Source organism: Lepisma saccharinum, chromosome 19 (assembly GCF_977018435.1).
Source record: "Lepisma saccharinum chromosome 19, izLepSacc3.1, whole genome shotgun sequence".
NCBI lineage: Eukaryota > Metazoa > Arthropoda > Insecta > Zygentoma > Lepismatidae > Lepisma > Lepisma saccharinum.
In genome coordinates this window covers 55,168,257-55,192,346 of record NC_139247.1, presented here as the reverse complement: position 1 = coordinate 55,192,346, position 24,090 = coordinate 55,168,257, and the positions used below count along the sequence as shown (strand labels likewise).

At 42.8% G+C, this 24,090-nt stretch overlaps 1 protein-coding gene across 3 annotated transcripts in view; it reads right to left on the bottom strand.

Moving 5' to 3' along the window:
- The window catches only part of LOC146002875 (lachesin-like), a 606,899-nt gene that overhangs the window by 85,919 nt on the left and 496,890 nt on the right, over positions 1 to 24,090 (bottom strand). For all 3 annotated transcript variants that reach the window (XM_083140902.1, XM_083140903.1, XM_083140904.1), the window contains exon 4: positions 12,052 to 12,210. In XM_083140902.1, the coding sequence (XP_082997028.1) occupies positions 12,052 to 12,210 (159 nt within the window). The remainder of the gene's footprint in view (positions 1 to 12,051; positions 12,211 to 24,090) is intronic.

Sequence of the window (24,090 nt, the reverse complement as noted above, 5' to 3'; positions counted from 1 at the left end):
GAAATGAATGAATGAATGCAACAGGAACTTCAGCGAGGTAGGGGTGTAGACTAAATGAGTGAATGCAATAGGAACTTCAGAAAAGTAGAGAAATTGACGAAATGAATGAATAAATGCAACAGTAACTTCAGCGAGGTAGAGGTGTAGACTAAATGAGTGACTGCAATAGAAACTTCAGAAAAGTAGAGAAATTGACGAAATGAATGAATGAATGCAACAGGAACTTCAGCGAGGTAGAGGTGTAGACTAAATTAGTGAATGCAGTAGAAACTTCAGCAAAGTAGATACATTGACGAAATTAATGAGTAAATGCAACAGTAACTTCAGCGAGGTAGAGGTGTAGACTAAATGAGTGACTGCAATAGAAACTTCAGAAAAGTAGAGAAATTGACGAAATGAATGAATGAATGCAACAGGAACTTCAGCGAGGTAGGGGTGTAGACTAAATGAGTGAATGCAATAGGAACTTCAGAAAAGTAGAGAAATTGACGAAATGAATGAATGAATGCAACAGGAACTTCAGCGAGGTAGGGGTGTAGACTAAATGAGTGAATGCAATAGGAACTTCAGAAAAGTAGAGAAATTGACGAAATGAATGAATGAATGCAACAGGAACTTCAGCGAGGTAGGGGTGTAGACTAAATGAGTGAATGCAATAGGAACTTCAGAAAAGTAGAGAAATTGACGAAATGAATGAATGAATGCAACAGGAACTTCAGCGAGGTAGGGGTGTAGACTAAATGAGTGAATGCAATAGGAACTTCAGAAAAGTAGAGAAATTGACGAAATGAATGAATGAATGCAACAGGAACTTCAGCGAGGTAGGGGTGTAGACTAAATGAGTGAATGCAATAGGAACTTCAGAAAAGTAGAGAAATTGACGAAATGAATGAATGAATGCAACAGGAACTTCAGCGAGGTAGGGGTGTAGACTAAATGAGTGAATGCAATAGGAACTTCAGAAAAGTAGAGAAATTGACGAAATGAATGAATGAATGCAACAGGAACTTCAGCGAGGTAGGGGTGTAAACTAAACGAGTGAATGCAATAGGAACTTCAGAAAAGTAGAGAAATTGACGAAATGAATGAATAAATGCAACAGTAACTTCAGCGAGGTAGAGGTGTAGACTAAATGAGTGACTGCAATAGAAACTTCAGAAAAGTAGAGAAATTGACGAAATGAATGAATGAATGCAACAGGAACTTCAGCGAGGTAGAGGTGTAGACTAAATTAGTGAATGCAGTAGAAACTTCAGCAAAGTAGATACATTGACGAAATTAATGAGTAAATGCAACAGTAACTTCAGCGAGTTAGATGTGTAGACTAAATGAGTGACTGCAATAGAAACTTCAGAAAAGTAGAGAAATTGACGAAATGAATGAATGAATGCAACAGGAACTTCAGCGAGGTAGGGGTGTAGACTAAATGAGTGAATGCAATATGAACTTCTGCGAGGTAGAAGTAGGGACGATAGAAAATGCAAGCATCTACCGTCTGCTAGACCGGCAAATATTTGGCAATTTTACAGACGTATACCCATTGAAATAGACATTATAATGTACTTAAGGCATCTGCCAGTGTAGATCTGTGTAACGTCTGCTCCTGTTCAAATTTAGTGCTACATTTTACATGTAGCTCTCTACATGAAATTTTGGTGATCACTTCTGTACAAATGCGGACTTAAAATAAATTTAAGAGACACTTTTCGCTCACACAAGTGTATATACGCACACACAATCACACATACACATTCATGGTCGACCGAGCTAAATATTGTCAGTAAAACACATCTAGAGTATATAAATAGGTACGGTTTGCTAATCCTAAAAAAAAATCCAGGAAAAAAAAGTAAAAAATCGAATCCTCTTTGACCTAGAGAATATACTTCATTGCGAGAATCCGAACAGATTCTATATGAACTGCACATAATCCCGTTCCCTCGGGAAACTCGATATACCCCGATCCGATGCTTACTCTCTCTCTCCAGGTCTGATCCTGAGGGATGGAGTCCTTCTCTCCCGAATCCCCGTTTTCACCCCCACCCCTGGATTTCTCCCCTCCCCATCCAAGAAAAACGAAGCGGTGAGCGGAAGCTTGCTGCCGAATCCCCACGGTCTGTCGGTTTATTGACTAGTAAGGTCTGGAAATGCGTTTTTGACTCCAATTCTCCTGTATCTCGCCCTCCTAGAACTAAATGCAGGTCGGTGGAGGGGTGGGGGCGGGAGGTCCGAATGGGGTTTGATCGGTTCAAATATTCCTTTGAGTTTGGATCTCCAAAGCTCATTCGGCCATGTAGGCATCTCATAGGTTTTTGCAGGTTAAAAAAAAAGATGCATCTCTTATTTATGAACCTTCCTCTCTCTCTTTCTCTCCGAATCAACTTCTCTCTCTTTCTCTGTGAGTCACGCTAGTGTAAATTGAGCATCATCGTTTTATTAAGGAAATTTCAGTAATGGGTATGGGATATATTCCATAATGGTTCTTTTTTAACGAAAGCTGATAAAAGAGTTTCGGCTGGATTGGGCTGAAAATGAACTGGGAATGGAAAATAATCCATTAAACTACCATCGAGAGAAGTGAAAAATATCTCAAGAGCTTCGAATTATAATTATCAAAACGGAAACTGTCATTTGCTCCATGAGGTAGAACGTGGGCTAGCTTTTGTTCAAAAAATATGTGAAAGGATGAAAAACAGATACGGTAGAAACAGATTTTAAAACTATTTACATACTTTCAGAAATTTTTCGTAAAATATCTCTCACTCCAATTTCTAGAAATGAAATTCAGTTTTAATTCTATCTGTTTAATGATTTCACAGTAGATTTTCTCCTTCACGTTTTATATTTCGTATGTTAACAATATTATCTTATCTTTACTTTAATTCTAGCGGAAATTTGTGTTGAAAAATACTCCGTTTAGGCTTAACTCCGACCTCGCTGAAGTCCCTGTTGCATTTACTCATTTATTCTTCACCTCTACCTCGTTGAAGTTCCTGTTCCATTTACTAACTTCGTCTTCACATCTACCTCACTGGACATACATTTACTCATTTTGTCTACACCTCTACCTCGCTGAAGTTCCTGTTCCATTTACTCATTTCTTCTTCACATCTACCTCGCTGAAGTTCCTGTTCCATTTACTCATTTCTTCTTCACACCTACCTCGCTGAAGTTCCTATTCCATTTACTCATTTCTTCTTCATATCTACCTCGCTGAAGTTCCTGTTCCACTTGCTAACTTCGTATTCACATCTACCTCACTGTAGTTCCATTTACTCATTTTGTCTACACCTTTACCTCGCTGAAGTTCCTGTTCCACTTACTCATTTCGTCCTCACATCTCCTTCGCTGAAGTTCCTGTTCCATTTACTAATTTCTTATTCACATCTACCTCGCTGAAGTTCATGTTCCACTTACTCATTTTGTCTACACTTTTACCTCCTGCAGATCCTGTTCCATTTACTCATTTCTTCTTCACATCTACCTCGCTGAAGTTCCTGTTCCATTTACTCATTTCTTCTTCACACCTACCTCGCTGAAGTTCCTATTCCATTTACTCATTTCTTCTTCATATCTACCTCGCTGAAGTTCCTGTTCCATTTGCTAACTTCGTATTCACATCTACCTCACTGTAGTTCCATTTACTCATTTTGTCTACACCTTTACCTCGCTGAAGTTCCTGTTCCATATACTAATTTCGTCTTCATATCTACTTCACTTAAGTTCCATTTACTCATTTTGTCTACACCTCTACCTCGCTGAAGTTCCATTTACTCATTTCGTCTCCACATCTACCTTGCTGAAGTTCCTGTTCCATTTACTCATTTCTTCTTCACATCTACCTCGCTGAAGTTCCTATTCTATTTACACATTTCTTCTTCACATCTACCTCGCTGAAGTTCCTGTTCCATTTGCTAACTTCGTATTCACATCTACCTCACTGTAGTTCCATTTACTCATTTTGTCTACACCTTTACCTCGCTGAAGTTCCTGTTCCATTTACTAATTTCGTCTTCACATCTACCTCACTGAAGTTCCATTTACTCATTTTGTCTACACCTCTATCTCGCTAAAGTTCCTGTTCCATTTACTCATTTCTTCTTCACATCTACCTCGCTGAAGTTCCTGTACCATATACATACCCCTTTCGTCCGTACCTCTACCTCGCTGAAGTTCATATTCTACATTGATCAGGGACTTAATTTTTTATCAGGAGGATCTAACAACCTTTTTGCTATTCAATAAATTATCCATTTTTAATTGGCCTACCCGATGACGCAGTGGCAGCGTCGTCGCCTTGTAATCAAGGGGTCCCAGTTTCGATACCCGGGGGAGGCACATAGTGGTTCCGATCCCACTTTAAACTGTAGGTCAAGTCGCGATTAGTCTTATTGTGCATGAAGTGGACTTAAAATACCAAATCAACCAAACAATCTACGTACTTATTTCGTCTCCCCTTACACCTCGCTGAAGTTCCTATTTCTCTAAACCATTTCGTCACACCTGTATCTCACTGCAGTTCCCACTGCATTTACACTTCCTATCCACTTCTGCCTCGGTAACGTTTGTTACATGGACTGATTTCCTCTTTACTAAATGTATATTGCATTGATTGATTCTGTCTCTAGTTTCTGTCCATCACGTTTACATTTCATTTTCTTACTTCTCACTTACCAAAAGTTCTAGGTAACGAATAAGTGTTTGGTTACTGGTGTTCCTATATCTACATCATTCATCCTCATCGTCGCGATTAATCTAGAAGAGATTAAAAGAGATGCAAAATAACTGAACTACAAAACATATTCACAAAACAATTCTCTCATGAAATGTTTGTAAACATGGATGTTCGATACCATACTCTCTTTCGCGTTAATATGTCACTAAAGTTCCTCAGCCGTAGGAAACACTGAATCCATGCTATAAGCATGCAGTCTGCACGGAACCGCAATCCACGCTATGAATCTTGATACATCCGTGTTACAACCCGGCAGATGGTGTAGGATTTCAAAAATTTCTGGCAAACGGTACCGCCGACAAAATAACAAGTGATAAATATACGCAGCATAAAACACTTTCCTCTGGTTTGCGGGCAAGTTTGACAAGCATCTAGCAGAAACCTGCGTTGGAAATTATCTCCAAGCGTTCCACGGATTCCTAACAACAGGCCTCATGAAACAGAAGTCACTTCCGCAGTGTTGGCAGTGCTTGGATTGTTTTCGGTCGGAACCTGAATATATATCGTCTGCAGTACGATTGCCTTGTGTGTCATTTTTCTAAAACGTTGATATTTACTGTGTTCTACAAGGGTTTTTCCAGAATTTACAGTTTAGTAGGGGTTTAGAAGAGCATTTTTATGTGTAAAGTTATTTATTTAGAACTAAAATTACCACAAATTACACCTGTTTCAAAACATTTTTGTAGATATCTTGAAAACATTCGGATTTGCTTGAGTATGTCGACTATTACTTTCCGTGATTTTCGTAATACGTCTGGACATTACAAGTATAAAATTAACCGTTACGATGGGCAGAACATGCAGAAAAGATTCATTGATTTATTTGTTGTTTTAAGTTCACTTATGCACAGATAGGGTAATCGGGACTGAACGTACAGTTTAAAGTGGGATCCGAACCACTGTGTAATGTGTCTCTACATGGTATCGAACCCGTGTCCCCTTGATCACAGTTCGTCGACGTTACCAATGCCACTGGGAAAGCAATCAGAACAGATACACACAGACAAAAAGCAAAATGTTATTTGGAGGAAAAAACGGAGGAAGAAATCAGTGTAAGTCAAAGAAACAATGGATAGACGATGTAGAGGAGAATTTAGGCTAGTGTGTGCCCACCTTTACCCACCGAAGTGGCCCCTCCCCCGTCCAGCGCGAAATTACTTGTCGAAAGTACTCTCACTCATCCTCATAATTGTCACCTACAATCTGCGACATGAAATTAGGCGCATGGTAGAATGTGCGCTGTTGCCACATCTCGATACGTTAGGTTGTTTATGACAATATTACGGCATTAATTCTTACTGGGAAGATCAGGAGTGACAAGAGACTGTTTCCATTTCTAGCGTTTGTACTAGGAACACTGCATAGTCAATATTGCCACACTTAACACGAGATCCAGTATCCCGATATGTGGCATGCCTTTCTGGCCACCTACTTATTTCCAAAGCAGCTGGCATAATATACGTGCCACTACTACTATATAAAACTAAATGAATTCATTGAAAGGTCACAGATTTCATATAGTTGTATATAGTAATGAAACTATTATATTGTATTTCTATTATCGCCTTTCTATCATTTTTGGCCAATCGCAACCAGGATGAGTTGGATGACACTGATGACTCGACGCTCACAAAGAACGACCATGCCGAGACTCGAACTCGGGAACTTCGAATGCGAGGTCTGAAGTCAACTGCTTAACTCGCTCTGTCAATCGAGCCGGCAATAGAAATATTATGTACATATATTTCGTAAGATACTGAATTCACTCTGTGGGAAGAATAAAGGATGTTCAACAATCTTCAATATTTTTTTACATAAAACAATTTGACATTTCATGTTGTTCGCTGATGTGACTTGTTTTCTGTAGAAAATAAGAGAAACTTCATCGATGTGGAAAGAAGAGACACAATGATTTAAAGCAGAATAAACTTCAGCAATGACAAAACTGGAAAGAAATAGAAACTTCAGAGATAATAAGGACGACTTCAGGGAGGTAGAAACTGAAAGAAACCAAACTAAATGCAATAAGAAATTCAGTGAGATAGAAACTGGAAAAGGAATACATTCAGTGGCAAATTCACTGAGATTGAAGATGGTAAATAAAACAGCAACTTTTTCCGTAATAGGTAGAGGATGTAACATCAGTGACGTAGAAAGAAGAGAGAAAACTGGCGAAAACAAGCATGTAGAAAAGGCACAGAAACTTCAGCGGTGTAGAAAGACAAAGCAAAAGAATAAATGCAGAAATTTCAGTTGCGCAGAAAGACAAAGACCAGAAACTTCAGCAGTGTAGAAACATCCAAATTATTAAAAGCTACAGAAAATACATTGGTGTAGCAGGAAAGGATAATTAGAAAGAACAACAGAAAATTCAGCAGTGTTTGTACGAAACACAGAGCTGAAACAGAAAGAATAGCAGAAGCAACAGAAATTTTCAAATTGTTGAAACTGGAAATATACTTGAATTTTTGTTACTTTACGTCGCTTTATATTGCGACGATGAGGATAAGATATGAATTGCACTCGAACCTGAGAGATCAAAAGTCGACCACTTAACTTGCTTGGCCAACGTGCTGGCGAAATTGGAAAGGTAATGAGTAAACGCAATACGCAATTCAGTCAGGTTAAGCTTCGAGATAGAACGAAAACGGAATACCAGTGTAAAGTTGATGCGCTCCACCTATCCCTTCTAACACTAAGGTACTCTCTGTAAAAATAACCCAGCTGAAGTTCACCGAATATTCTTGTTACACACATATATGTTCCTTCAGCGCACTTCTCAACTTTTCGGTGCAAAAATCTCCATTACGTGCAAAGAGAACCGTTTCTGCCATCCTCTTCGCTCACTGCAACAAACCTGCCCACGCGAATATCGTATTAATCTAACAGTCATGGATGTCGCCTGGCAACCCTGCTTCTCCAGTCTCAGCTTAGATGTTCAGTATTCCAACCATGTTCCAGTCAGCCCATCCATTACTCCAGGCGCTTTACGCTAGCTGGAGATTCTCCAGCAACGCCACAGATAGTTATAACTACGGAAGGAAAACGAAGATCATTTCTTTTGAGCAGCAGAAAGCGTTGGCCGAGAAGGAAAAAAAGTGTTAGGAAACTTCCTGCTCCATTGCGCAAGAATAAGTAGCGCCACTAAGTACCTTTTTTTTTAAAACAGGGTCGCATTCAGTCTTGCGCCATGGAAATAACCTGAGATCTGATTTTCTTTAAGTTCTTACCTTCTCTCTTATTTATATCAACTAGAGTTTAAGAAGTTTCTGCCTGTTCTTACCTTAAATAAGTGAAGTTACTGGAAGTTTTTACAGCAGTCGTGGTCCGAAATAATTACATACAATGAATGATCTACAGGGTGAGAGAAAAGTCAGGCTATATATGTGAATGGCCACCACTGAGTCCAGACCTAACACCCGATTACTTTCTCTTGTTGGTACACTTAAATGGTATCGTGTACGCTAAGAACATTAAGAGCCTGGTCGACCTCAAAGAAAGAATTACAGATGCTATCTTCCAAAATCACCCCCACTGCACTAGCAGACTTCTTACGCAAACGAGAGCGTCGAATAGAAGAATGCATTCAAGCAGATGGTGTGTAAATTGAACATGTACTGTAACTGTACCATCCCATATCAATCATAGGCATGACTGTATTTGTGCATGCATTTGATTTCCTGGGTAACCTGACTTTTTCGTCACCCTGTATTCATAAAGTACCTTTAGTACCAGTCTCTGTGAAGCAAAACTACACTCTGTCCCCGGAATCTTTGGAGCGTTAGGACTCGAGAGTTCTCGAGCAATGAACGCGTGAGTTTGGAAGTGAGGGCATGGAGGAGAAAACAGGACATGACATAGAATGGGATGAAGCTAAGCAGATAGGAAGGGAGAAGAGAATACTAGTGAGAAAATGGAAGGAGGCCAAGGAAATAGAGAAGAAAGGTGAAGAAGACACAATGAACTTGAATGGGGGACAAAGTTAAACAAAGAATGGAAGATGGTGTTAGAAAGAGTGGAAAGGAAAAGAGAGAAAGAGGAGGGAAGAAGGAAGGAAAAAGAGCGTGAGATAAAGAGTCCAACCACATTCTAAATGGAGGTAAATATGTTTAGCCTTTTAGGTGAAAGTACAGTTGACAAGGGAAAGCCACCTGCTAGAAAGTTCCAGAACAACTTTCTAATAGTCTGGAGGGGAGTAATGTTTGTGTATATATATCGTCCTGTTTTTGTACCTTGTTACATTTGCACTTGGTGCAGAGTCTGAAGAAGACCTTGCTAGAAGGTTGAAACGTTACGTTTAGTTTATGTTTTATAATAAAATAAATTACTGCCTTGGTCAGCATATTGAGTTTTTCAATACCCGGTGGAGGTAAATTGCAAAGTGGTTTGGATTCCACTTTAAACTGTAGTCAGTCCCGATTAGCTTATATGTGCATAAAAGTAAACTTGAAACACAAACTCGAACAAACAAACTTTTATTACATCAAACTTAATTGTCGCTGCAGCTCCAACGCACACTTCTACCATCTCCTACACCATCGACAAAATTATAAAAATGATGACTTCTTTTTAAAAAATGTCATGAAAGACAAGGAAATTACTAGTTTTGTAAAGGTGTGGGCTCGAATTATCCATTCCAAACCTCCACCACCACTGTCAGCTTCCCTCACTGCACGTCCGGTTGGAAGAAATGGCGCCGAAACACTTAATCTTAACGGTGGCTCATTCCGTGGCGATTTCGTGTTGGAAAACCCATTTAAGAAGGGGCAGCCGAATCCCTCCTTTATCTAATCGGCTTGCATATACATCGCTGGCGGAGGGGGAAGCACCAAACCCCGGTATCAGCGATGGTCTCCTTCTGGCCTAGCCATTAGCAGAACCGGAAGATCGTGAATGGCGGGAGAGTTGACACCCCACGGAGTGGAGGGAAAGCTTACTTCCGGTGGCCCCGCGCAGAGCGTAATGTGCTGTTATGAAGCATAAGGAAGCCTGTGGGTATTAATAACCAGATTTCGGTTCAAGTTTTGTTGGTGGAAATTCTGAACGATGTAGGGGAGAAGCTCATACCGCCATGTTTAAGCCTTTGTCGTTGTTTTAGGCAGAATGTATTCATTACTAGGATTAGATTAGCACTATGTCTGGCAACTAAGTGAACTTATATTTTAAAGAAGTAGCATCAGCAAGTTGTAACTGGTAGCGTACCTCAATATACCTACGTACTTAATCGGTTGTCGCGTGCCAGTTCCGACGACACAATGAAAGATGCAAGAAAGAAATGTTTCCCGAGAGCGACGACAGATGGCAGAGCGCCATATAAAGAGGAGCAGAGTTAATTGTGGAAACGATGAGAGGAGAAGAGCAATTATATATATTATAGTAAATGAAAAATACATAAAGGAAGACTATAAAAATTATAGAAGGAGTGAATAAAATGTTGTAAATAGCCAATTAAGATAATTAGGAACATGCTCATATATGAAACAATTAGGAAAGTTAATAAGTGAGCAAACGAATTCAGAACTGTATCCTTTTTGATCCCAGTGATCAAAATTTGATTTAATAACTCTGACGAGGAGAAAGTCGTCAGTTTTTTTGGTTGTCTGTCCCTCGGTGGCGCTGTGTCCAATTAGACGCCCCGAAGCATTTACGGCTGCGCTTATTTATTAGACGCACTGGGCCATAGGCAGCGCTTGCTGTTAGCAATCCTGTGCTATTCCCTTTTGCTCGTTACATAGGGAGTGGCGCTACTGTCAGTTTAGACGCCCCTAATCCTTCTATTAAGTATAGCTTGTGGTGCGGTAGAATGACAAAGACACACGAGGAAAGGAAAGAAAAGATATATAAGGCATAAAGTAAAAGAGGCCAGATGAAGTTATTGGAATTAATGTACATATAACGAAGGATCATATATATACATATATGTAATACATAAGATTATGCTTTAAAAGGAAAGAAAATAAATTAGAAGAAGCCTTTCCTTTAATCAAAGAAAGAAAAGAAGAAGCCTTTTCTTAAATTAAAAGATGGAAAAGAAGAAGAAGTATTTTCCCAAACTAGGAGAAGAAAAGAAGAAAAAGAAACCTTTCCTATTGGAAGAATAATTAATCTATATTGAAGAAGACGAAGACGACGATTTCCTTTTAATTATATATATATATATATATATATATATATATATATATATATATATAAGAATATAACCTATGTAATTTTCAATCAACGTTCTCGAATAAAGAACCTATCCCGAGAGATTAAGATATTCTTATACACGTGGTAAATAACATTTAAATACCATACTCGAAGGGGCGTAGCACGTGGCGCCCATAACGTGGAGCCTTACCTTAACTTACGTAGCACGGTGCGTCCATTATTTTAGTGCAACTAAGAAAAACTAACTATGAAAACAAGGAAAATTTGCAAAAAATTAATACTTTATGACGTACCAACTTCACAATTGTTTCATAACATACCAGAAAGTACATAGTTTAGGATAGTGGTATTGTTTCGATAAAAACAGTGATAACTCTCTGCAATAGGCCCAGATTTAAGGGGGCTTTGGAGGGTCTACAGCCCCAACCTCGACCTGCAAAAGGTGACTTCAACTGGGGTGGGAAATGATTTGAAATTAGCGAAAAAAATGTGCACCTAATTAAAATTGAGAGAGGAAAGTGACTCAATTATGATAGTTTCGTGCACCACATATGTAAACCGGAGGCTGGTCCAGGATTTTGTCTTGATGTTATCCTGTCTTATTAGCCTCATCTAGAGTGTTGCATAAGCCATCACTTTTTATCACAAGTAGTTATATCCGTTTTTGTCAAGTGATGTTACTGTGTGTACTGGCGTACCGATAAGATGCTTTGAGGGTTTGCGCCCTTCAAAATAATGTGAAATAATAATATCACACATTGAATCCCAAAAATTCCTCCTCCTGTAATATACATACATGCATGCACTTGTCTTGAAAATTCCACTATTTCATTGTAGTGTACCGATTTCCGTTTTACAAAGCCTAGGGAGAGATAAACCCATCCTAGACACTCCCATTTTATTAGCGTGCGTTTTTTTTTCAGAAAGAAGAGGAATTTTCGAGAAGGGGTTGCCACAAGATATATACGTAAAACGATAATCACAAAAGGAACTAGCCACGCTGTATCTCAGTGATACTTTCGTTCCTAAATCAATGAAGTATTATACTTGGATTCCTATGTACATTCCTTACTGGGAACGAAGTTGATAATCAATGACAATCAATACTAGAAACAATAACGCTAGCTATCGATTTCTCCCAATGCTCAAACGTCTCCATCACCTACCTTCTTGATTTCCGCCGATGGGTATCAGGTTCCCGTCCTCTCTCCGCCACATGATGACAGGTTTCGGGGATCCGGTTGCTTCGCATCTCAGGGTGACATTGGTGCCTTCCCTCACCACCATGTCGGTGCTGGTCGGGTAGTCCAAAATGTCCGGAGGAACTATTAAAGAAGAAAGCCAAATCAATAAATACAAATACACATTTGGCAACACTTACAAAATTCGTTAATTTTCTTATTACTATCGCGCTACGACGCCAAGGGTCCCGAGTTCGAATCCCGGCCTGTGGGTGTTTGTGAGTCTCCATTCAACAATTTCATCATAGCATCACTCATCTCCATCTTCGCAATTAGCCAAAAGTGGCACAAAGCGAAGTAAAATATAGCCAATCAATCAATCAATCAATCTTATTACAGGGTTTATCGTTTTTATCAATCAAGCAGTCTTTCGAATAATGTTGAAATTAGAAAAATTTAATATAGAACCGTACCTGATCATGTCAAATGGTGAAAAGCTTGTGTTATAACACAAAATAAAGTATTCATATGTATAATAAAACATTATAGAATTTTATTATAATTTGTATTTCGGCTAATTTAGCTTTATCATTTATTTAGGTTAATTTGTTTAGCAACGATTTTATTAAGTTCTTGAAAGTTCAGGGTTCGAGTCCTGTCCAGAAAGCAAATGTTGCATTGCAAGAATTATTCTAATTTATTCCTATAATGGAGTTAGATGAAAATAATATATATGAGTTGGTGATTTAAGTTCACTTGACGCACAGTAAGGCTAATCGGGACTGGACCTACAGTTTAAAGTGGGATCCAAAACCGGGTATCAAACCCGGGACCACTGCGCCATCGGGAGGCCCAATAATATTTAAAATGAGACCATATTTGAAGTATAATAATCAGAGACTGGATACTTATCTGTGCATGAATGTGATAGATCAGTGGTTGAAGGGACAATGGCAAACACATAGGAATTATACAGGCAGTATAATCCTTTATGGGGCTGATCCCAGGTGCTATTGCCTCGCTAGTTTCCTTAAAGCAGTAATACTTGAAAGTAAGGTTGGTATTTGAATGCCTTCATAAAGAGTGCCCCCTTACTGTGAATTGAGATGGTAGTTAAGAGTGCAACTTCTCTTATGTATTTTAGTATACACAGCTACGCTCCATCGACTTCAGTCTTTCGAAACACCCTGTACCTGCATCCACACTGGCAGACGGGCAGAACATGTATAGAAAAACACCCAATCAGCATTAAACAGAGATGTTTTTCCGTGCACGTAAAATTACACAAAGCTAGGCTTAAGGAGATGGATTCGCAAGAACCAAATTATAAGCCTCGGGAAAACACGTTTATCCTGTTAGGTCTGCAAACTGCGAAACAGCCCAAACAAGAGCCTCTCCCCCCGAAAGATTGAAGGGGGGACGGCCGCTAAAACCCCTGGCCATACGCCAAACACAGCGGCGTTTGTGTCAGCAAACAGGCATCGTAAACAGGCCAGTCGTAACGGAGCGCCGGGCCGAGGGAGTAATGACGTTCTGCGGACAGCGCCATCACGCGAGTAACGGCCGAACAAAGAAGGCCGTCTGCAGAGAAAGAAGTGGGGGCCGCTGCCCCCACTCGCCCCCACCTCTCGTGCTCGAAAGAAGGTCCTGTCGATAAACCCGAGCCAGAAATCTACGGCTTTTGAGTCCACGCACTCCTGGCGCGGTAGATAAACCTAATAGCTTAGATATACGGGAGAGTTTATGTCAAGGAGAAGCCACGTGGGGCTACCTGAAAATCAGATGCATCTTGTTATCGGCTGATGCACCATGCAGTCTGCGTCACAAGTGTCTGCTGTACAGGAACAGAAAATACGCTCGCAGTTATTACTATATATGTCATATCCTTAAGCGGTATGCAATCCTGTATGCTTGTACTGTGAATTTGTTGCCTATACTGTGCCCCGAGCAAACTAAATTAAGCCTCTGAGAAATTAATGACTCGAAAGGACACGTGCGAAGGAACGGGATTGCATGGATGGGGAAAAGCGACATCCGCTACCTCCCTTTGCAGCAGCGTGTACTGCTTCGCTTTCTCCCCTTCTGTGCCGTTATACGCGGACTTGCTCCAGATGAAAATGAGAGATTCGTGGAAAATGATCGAAAGTCTCCGTCTATTTTTCCATCAACGAGTCTCTTATACTTGTTTTTTTTAAAAAAAATTGAACGTCACTTTTCTGCCACCTTTGAGTAATCGCGACGATGAGGATGAGCGATGATAATATGAAATTGATGGAGACACACTAAGAACACAAATGCCAAGACTGGGATTCGTCCGAACCCACCACAGACCCTACCGATAGCTCACCGAGACCGCCATGCAGGAATGAGACTGTATTCCTCAAGATACACTGGACAACCTGGTGCGAAGCATGCCATGTCATGTAGAGAGGAGCGTACGTGCTCGAGGAGACCCGTTGGTTCCTGAAGACCAGGAACCAGTGCAACCGCAATGGCCGTTGGGACTGCTGACACTCATATACACCTCCGTTGTCTTGGTTCGTTTCGTAACAGTGCTGCTGTATACTTTTTTCCTCTCGTTTAATGTAAAACACTTCCACTTTACTGTCAAATATTTTTTTCTGGCTCATTTCCCAGCAATCCTATTTCCTTCTGTAAATATCATATTATAAAAGATTTATTTCAGTACAGTAATTAGAGAATTATAACTGGGTTCGGCCTGTTGGTCTCTATAGATACAAAAGACTGAAGACACAATGAAAATGGGATTTGGAGAATGAGGACAAATGAAGAACTAGCTGCGTTGTACCAGAATTCTAGTATAACAATTAAAATTTGAGTCAATTGCCTTGGATTGATTAAATAAAATAAAACGTTTAGGTGTGGCAGCACTTAGGCTATTGTCACCCGTCACATTATGAGGGGCCAAGCTCCTTACCAAAACATAAAATCAATGTGTATCTCCGAGGATTAAAATCGACTTACTTAGGTTAAAAACCGAGGCTGCAAAGGGACAGTCAGCACACATAAAACTACAATACAACACATAGCCATACAGAGGATTATTCTGACTATACATCCAGACGCCAGAGCCTCATTGGCCTCCAATTTTGCAGTTACCGGGGTGTGCTGTGTGGAAGTGAGGTTCGCGTTTAGGCGCCTTACCAATAAGTCGTCATTTACACCTCTCAAATACCTTGAAGAGAAGGCAAATAGACAGACAGAGCAGTATATAAAATGCTTCCAAAGAAAGAAGAAGAAATTAGGAATGTTGGTAAAGTTAGGAACGATTGCTTAATCGGGTGGAATATGATTTCAAAGAATGGGCTTAAGATGCTCCAGAGCATGGTTCGATTTAATTAGTCAATTTGATTTCGCTCTTCTGCCACTTTTGGCTAATCGCGAAGATGAGGATGAATGTTGTAAGATTGAAGGGACAATCACAAACACACAAGGATAGCACAGAACACGAACCCCACCGAGGATTGTACTGCAGTGAGTCCTGACGCCAGAGACTCGCTAGTCTGCAAAACACACACCAGGGTGTACTACGTGGAATGGCGAATGACAGCGTGCGTCTGTATGAGTGAATGAAACACCCTCCCTTGCCCGGGAAAAACAAATGCTACCACTACCTAAATAGAGGCGGCAAAATCTCCCTCGGACAAGCGAAATAGCGTTACGGTCCAGGTTAAGTTCGTGTGTAGGAACCGGTGACCAACAGTGCATAGTGATACGCCATATCGAATAAAAACAAAGACATACGTACTTTCAAATTACCACCTCTTTACCTGTAGCCGGGAAGCGGCTAGCTGCATACCTGAAAATCACGGGTAGCGACATGCATACGAAAATGATATAGCCCAAAATTAACATGAAAATAAAAAGTATATTCTATTCATAACCAACAAAAATGGAATCATTACAGGTCCCCACACTTGCACTCTCACATTCTCTCTCAGATTCAAACCTCATGGGGTCATCGACACAAGAAATTATACATGACATGTACAGGTTTTATGACGACAAGCCCTAATTATTGCATTCTCAATTAATTTTATCTTACTTTTTGTCTAATCAGGTCATTTGTGATTTTGCTCCAGTGCTACTTAAATCCTAGCCAGCCCTTACTTAAGTTCACCTTTTGTTTTTAAAAAGAAACTAGTCGGCGCGGTGACCATACATTACTTGACCAGTATAAACAAAGGCGCCTCAACGGCAATTACATTCACGTGGGCGGACGTTTTCCTTTTACAAGACCTCACGTGGTTCCAAACATAACAAATAACCTCCGTTGAGTGACGCAAACATATACTCTCTAGCAGGCGGGACTTAAACACTTCGCCGCGACGAGCAATTCACATTACCAGGCAAATACTTTAACAAATAATCACATATGCGACCGGACATAGCTAGCAGCGACACAGCGCTCACACATAAAAATGAACAAACCTCAAGTAGAATATGCAATTAAGCGGGCGGCGCTTTACTCTAATAGTACGCACTTTAAACAAATACAAAGGAGCACAAACAACAATGAATTTAAGATCATAAAAAAAATATCACAAGGAATAAGAAAAATTGACCTGAGACGAATAGATTACAAATGACAAGCGCGACGGGAGTTCGATATAAAATTTCGAGTTGAGTGGGCGTTTTCAAAATGTCGACGAATTTCAAGGGCGTTCTCTAAAGCAATCGGGCCGTCACGTGTTAAGGTTCACACAGATGAATACTTTACCATCTCTCAGCTCCCGGGGTGCATCCAGGCGTCTTTATGGGCGATTGAAACACATAGTATCCACGCGAAAGGTTCCTTTGGTCGCGACGATGAAGATGCGAGAAGGGTTCAAACACCTAGTTTCCCGGCTCCTCTTCCTCTCGGGATCGGTGGATCTCCGTGGTATGGCGCGGTTCGGACGTCGCATCTGAGCGGTCGTTGTAGGCGTCGTCGGGGCGTCAACATCTCTCTCTACGTCTCTCTGTCGCGGCTGGTAGGCGTCGTCGGCGTCGTCGGGGCGTCAACGTGGCGGATGATAGGCGTCGTCGGCGTCGTCGGGGCGTCAACATCTCTCTCTACGTCTCTCTGTCGCGGCTGGTAGGCGTCGTCGGGGCGTCAACGTGGCGGATGGTAGGCGTCGTCGGCGTCGTCGGGGCGTCAACAACTCTCTCTACGTCTCTCTGTCGCGGCTGGTAGGCGTCGTCGGGGCGTCAACGTGGCGGATGGTAGGCATCGTCGGCGTATCAATAGGGCGGCGTTCGACGTTCTCTCTCTCTCCATGGCGGCGGATAGGCATCATCGGCGTAGTTTCTTCTGACATCAGGCGAATCGACGTAACGCCCTCATCTCTCTTCTCCCTCTAGCCCGCCATAGTTTCCGGTGTTCCTCGTTTCTCAAAAATTATAAATGGCGTAAGGTAATCACGGAAACAGTTTCGCTTCAACTTCCCCCAGCGGTTGAGGTAGGCGCACTCGTGTAGACTTACTGCCTATCACACACACTGGTGTTCGCACAACACGACAAAGTCCACTGTACACGAAAGGTAGCACGAAGGTGCTCTCGTTCCAAGAATCGCGGCAAAACTGTATATGGAGAGGTAGCACGGAGCTGCTCTCCCTACAAAGATCGCGGTAAGACTGTCTAACGAAAAACCATGTCCTTCGTTTTATTTAGATTTTGAAAAACGACGCTATGCGCACGTTGGAGTGACGCTTCCGAAGGGGTCAGTCCACTTTGCTCTATTGTCTCCAAACTAGGACGTACCGTGTCCGAAGTTGACTTGTGCGGATTAAGCTTCCGCCTGGCTGTCGCCCATAGCTCAATTGCAATCGCTGTCCACAAACTGATCAATTAGAACCGATTTGATCTGGCGTCCGTAATTGTCGCTTGATCGTGACGAAACTCCACATATCCGTCCTTGCACACATGCCGCTGCGCTGGTATAAGTTTCACATGAATCTGACCGTTGGAAACCGAGATATTTAAATGTTTGTCATTACGGTCGAATTTCCTAAGCTTTAGACGCATAGCGTGACCCTTCAGGTGCTCACCCTTAACACAAGCGAATGTCTCGTTCCTCCCGTCGGCTTGGCAAAAATCAAATATGTAATCTTACAAATTAAAACACTTAACACTTTGAATCAACACGTCTTTTTACCGCTACATACATGAATAATAATAATAATGACGGTAAATCTGACTGTCACAACCTCGCCCCTCTCCTTCTTCCAAGGATTTCGTAAGCGTGAAAAATTCGCTCTACACAGGGACAGAAATTTTTTTTGTTACAAATCTTTGAACACTCTGTATATAAAAATTGGCAAACAAATATATGAACACCCTGTATATAAAAATTGACAAGCAAATACATGAACACCCTGTATATAAAAATTGACTCTCTGCACTGCACTGACACTGTGACCTTTCAGTTACATAACACATATAATAATATCTTGAATATCAACATAATATGAAGATTATATGTACAAAACAAGAACAAGATGTGAGCATTTACGTGTCAGCTTGCATTCTTACGTCGCTCTCTCTTTTGTACCTGGGTGAACCGTGTCTCGAATTCGGCCTGGTCTCTTCTCTCGCTGGGCTCCGTTGCGTCCTCGCTCCACGGCGTCCTGCATCTCCCCGATCTGACTCCGGGCTGACCGACCTGCTATCCGCGTGGCGCTGATAAAAGCCATCCCGGACTTGGCCGTTTTGAAAAAAACCGTCGTTTCTCCTTGGCGACGCACGAGTCGGACCTCCACGCCGTCTCCTGCCTCTGAACGGGCGTCTTCGTTGCGGTGAAGGTGGATCTTGCAGCTGGCGGTTCCTTTCAGCCCCTGGAGCGTGGTGCTGTCCTCTCCATCCCTGCTGGACTAGATGAACGCGCGGGTGTTTATTCCGGTGCGACGAATCATCTTCCGGTCGGCGCCGCTTGCTAAACTTCTCACCCCTGGTTTTCTGCCTCTCCTCCTCGCACTGAAACAGGTTTTCCAGTGTGAGGGACATCGCGTCGGCGTCAAACACGCATGCTCCATTGAGGTGACGACGAATCTCGTGTGGAAAATGGTACACCAGAGCGGCTATTATCTCCGCCGTGGTCATTTGGGGTTGCAGAGACTTGAACTCATTGTACCGTTTCCAAAAGTACTGGGCATACGTGAGTCCTCCGCCCCTGTCGTATCGTTCGTTTCGCACCTGCATCAGCATCCTCTCGACCTGCAGGGGACGTTGAAAATAAGTGAGAAACGCTTCCTTGAACTCCTCATATGAATTGAAGTTCCCCTCGTTCCTGTCCATCCAGTTCTTGGCCCGGTCCTGCATTAAACCTTTCAGAATCAGAAGCCTATCCTCGTCTGTCAGACCTAACTCACGGGCGGTAGAATTAAATTCCTCGAGGTACGTGGAAGGAAGAATTCTGTCAGCACCCGAAAATTTTTTGAAGTGCTTCCGGTATTCGGGCGGAAACAGAGCTCTCCTGGCGGACGATGGGTCAAAGTGTAAATTTTCCTCTCCCTGCTCGCGGCGCGGACTCAACCGTGGTGACGCAGCGTCTTCTCTTCGAAGGGGGCGGGGCGTTCCTGGAGCTCGCTGGTCGCTTTCCCCGTTCGAACAAGTGGCGACGTCGGCTGCCGGTGGTGACGTCAATCTGGGCTCCCGCGACGATTGTGAAGTGCCGCTGCTAGTCACGCTCAGTTGACGCACTTTCCTCTCGAGGTCCTCAATTCGTTCGGAGTTTCCTTCGGTTCGACCCGAAATTTCTCTCACTTGTCGCCCCAGGGCGTCTATGCCACGGTCACATGTCGCTTCCAGCTGCACGCATTGTCGGGCCATCTGCTGCATACCTTCCTCTTGGTCGCGCACGCTCTGAGACAGTGTTGCCATCTGGTTTTCTTGCCGGTTGATCCGCGCGTTGGTGTCGGCGATCTTGGCTTCGACCCGGGATTCGCATTCCTGTACCCGCGCGACGAGTTCTTGCGTTATCACCTCACCGGAAGTACGGATGGTCTCCTGGAGGCGGTCTTCCGTCACTTGCATCTGGGTGCTGATGGCCTCTATCTTCCTTTGGGTGGCTTCCATCCCGCTTCGCGTGGCTTCCATCTTAGCCTTCATCTCGCTTCGCGTGGCCTCCATCTTGGCTTCCATCCGTAGTAGCATCTCGATGATCTGTTGGGAGTTGGTACCACTGAGGCTAGCTGCTCCGTTGACCCGTTCTGCACCCCCCGGAGAAACCGGTTGCGCGCTGACCTCATTGGCTTGCCCCCCGCTGTTCGGTAGACTGGTTTCTTCAAGCGGACTTAACGGGACATCGCACCGGGAGCAAACGAGGCTAGCTGTGCCGACGTTTTCACTTTCTGGGAACTCCTCGCTGCAGACATCGCAAATCACCCTTACGTCACTCATGTTCAAGTTCTCGATGCGGCGGTTGCGCAATCTCATGAAATCAAAAATTCAACCCTCGGTCGATTCTCAATGCTCGCTGACAAGCGTAAACGTGAGCGCTCACAATATATACCAATATTTATATTTAAACAATTCACAAACGAAAAAAGATAAGGGCGGTCGATTCCCCTTTTGCCAGAACTCAACTTAACGCCTAATGCCATATGCCAAACAAAAATTTTAAAATGCCTAACGCCTTAAGTAGCTGCCCTACTACCTTGACAAAAATAAACGCCTAATGTCTAAATTACCACCTCACGTCAAAATAAAACAATAAAATCTCACAATGAAACACAGTAACATGACACCAAAATACGCCTGACGTAGCCCTTACAAAAACGACATATGCACTTGCACTGAGGGTGCTTTCGATTTAAAATATACCGGTCCCTGTGTTCGCGGCGCCAAAAATGTATGAGTGAATGAAACACCCTCCCTTGCCCGGGAAAAACAAATGCTACCACTACCTAAATAGAGGCGGCAAAATCTCCCTCGGACAAGCGAAATAGCGTTACGGTCCAGGTTAAGTTCGTGTGTAGGAACCGGTGACCAACAGTGCATAGTGATACGCCATATCGAATAAAAACAAAGACATACGTACTTTCAAATTACCACCTCTTTACCTGTAGCCGGGAAGCGGCTAGCTGCATACCTGAAAATCACGGGTAGCGACATGCATACGAAAATGATATAGCCCAAAATTAACATGAAAATAAAAAGTATATTCTATTCATAACCAACAAAAATGGAATCATTACAGGTCCCCACACTTGCACTCTCACATTCTCTCTCAGATTCAAACCTCATGGGGTCATCGACACAAGAAATTATACATGACATGTACAGGTTTTATGACGACAAGCCCTAATTATTGCATTCTCAATTAATTTTATCTTACTTTTTGTCTAATCAGGTCATTTGTGATTTTGCTCCAGTGCTACTTAAATCCTAGCCAGCCCTTACTTAAGTTCACCTTTTGTTTTTAAAAAGAAACTAGTCGGCGCGGTGACCATACATTACTTGACCAGTATAAACAAAGGCGCCTCAACGGCAATTACATTCACGTGGGCGGACGTTTTCCTTTTACAAGACCTCACGTGGTTCCAAACATAACAAATAACCTCCGTTGAGTGACGCAAACATATACTCTCTAGCAGGCGGGACTTAAACACTTCGCCGCGACGAGCAATTCACATTACCAGGCAAATACTTTAACAAATAATCACATATGCGACCGGACATAGCTAGCAGCGACACAGCGCTCACACATAAAAATGAACAAACCTCAAGTAGAATATGCAATTAAGCGGGCGGCGCTTTACTCTAATAGTACGCACTTTAAACAAATACAAAGGAGCACAAACAACAATGAATTTAAGATCATAAAAAAAATATCACAAGGAATAAGAAAAATTGACCTGAGACGAATAGATTACAAATGACAAGCGCGACGGGAGTTCGATATAAAATTTCGAGTTGAGTGGGCGTTTTCAAAATGTCGACGAATTTCAAGGGCGTTCTCTAAAGCAATCGGGCCGTCACGTGTTAAGGTTCACACAGATGAATACTTTACCATCTCTCAGCTCCCGGGGTGCATCCAGGCGTCTTTATGGGCGATTGAAACACATAGTATCCACGCGAAAGGTTCCTTTGGTCGCGACGATGAAGATGCGAGAAGGGTTCAAACACCTAGTTTCCCGGCTCCTCTTCCTCTCGGGATCGGTGGATCTCCGTGGTATGGCGCGGTTCGGACGTCGCATCTGAGCGGTCGTTGTAGGCGTCGTCGGGGCGTCAACATCTCTCTCTACGTCTCTCTGTCGCGGCTGGTAGGCGTCGTCGGCGTCGTCGGGGCGTCAACGTGGCGGATGATAGGCGTCGTCGGCGTCGTCGGGGCGTCAACATCTCTCTCTACGTCTCTCTGTCGCGGCTGGTAGGCGTCGTCGGGGCGTCAACGTGGCGGATGGTAGGCGTCGTCGGCGTCGTCGGGGCGTCAACAACTCTCTCTACGTCTCTCTGTCGCGGCTGGTAGGCGTCGTCGGGGCGTCAACGTGGCGGATGGTAGGCATCGTCGGCGTATCAATAGGGCGGCGTTCGACGTTCTCTCTCTCTCCATGGCGGCGGATAGGCATCATCGGCGTAGTTTCTTCTGACATCAGGCGAATCGACGTAACGCCCTCATCTCTCTTCTCCCTCTAGCCCGCCATAGTTTCCGGTGTTCCTCGTTTCTCAAAAATTATAAATGGCGTAAGGTAATCACGGAAACAGTTTCGCTTCAACTTCCCCCAGCGGTTGAGGTAGGCGCACTCGTGTAGACTTACTGCCTATCACACACACTGGTGTTCGCACAACACGACAAAGTCCACTGTACACGAAAGGTAGCACGAAGGTGCTCTCGTTCCAAGAATCGCGGCAAAACTGTATATGGAGAGGTAGCACGGAGCTGCTCTCCCTACAAAGATCGCGGTAAGACTGTCTAACGAAAAACCATGTCCTTCGTTTTATTTAGATTTTGAAAAACGACGCTATGCGCACGTTGGAGTGACGCTTCCGAAGGGGTCAGTCCACTTTGCTCTATTGTCTCCAAACTAGGACGTACCGTGTCCGAAGTTGACTTGTGCGGATTAAGCTTCCGCCTGGCTGTCGCCCATAGCTCAATTGCAATCGCTGTCCACAAACTGATCAATTAGAACCGATTTGATCTGGCGTCCGTAATTGTCGCTTGATCGTGACGAAACTCCACATATCCGTCCTTGCACACATGCCGCTGCGCTGGTATAAGTTTCACATGAATCTGACCGTTGGAAACCGAGATATTTAAATGTTTGTCATTACGGTCGAATTTCCTAAGCTTTAGACGCATAGCGTGACCCTTCAGGTGCTCACCCTTAACACAAGCGAATGTCTCGTTCCTCCCGTCGGCTTGGCAAAAATCAAATATGTAATCTTACAAATTAAAACACTTAACACTTTGAATCAACACGTCTTTTTACCGCTACATACATGAATAATAATAATAATGACGGTAAATCTGACTGTCACAACCTCGCCCCTCTCCTTCTTCCAAGGATTTCGTAAGCGTGAAAAATTCGCTCTACACAGGGACAGAAATTTTTTTTGTTACAAATCTTTGAACACTCTGTATATAAAAATTGGCAAACAAATATATGAACACCCTGTATATAAAAATTGACAAGCAAATACATGAACACCCTGTATATAAAAATTGACTCTCTGCACTGCACTGACACTGTGACCTTTCAGTTACATAACACATATAATAATATCTTGAATATCAACATAATATGAAGATTATATGTACAAAACAAGAACAAGATGTGAGCATTTACGTGTCAGCTTGCATTCTTACGTCGCTCTCTCTTTTGTACCTGGGTGAACCGTGTCTCGAATTCGGCCTGGTCTCTTCTCTCGCTGGGCTCCGTTGCGTCCTCGCTCCACGGCGTCCTGCATCTCCCCGATCTGACTCCGGGCTGACCGACCTGCTATCCGCGTGGCGCTGATAAAAGCCATCCCGGACTTGGCCGTTTTGAAAAAAACCGTCGTTTCTCCTTGGCGACGCACGAGTC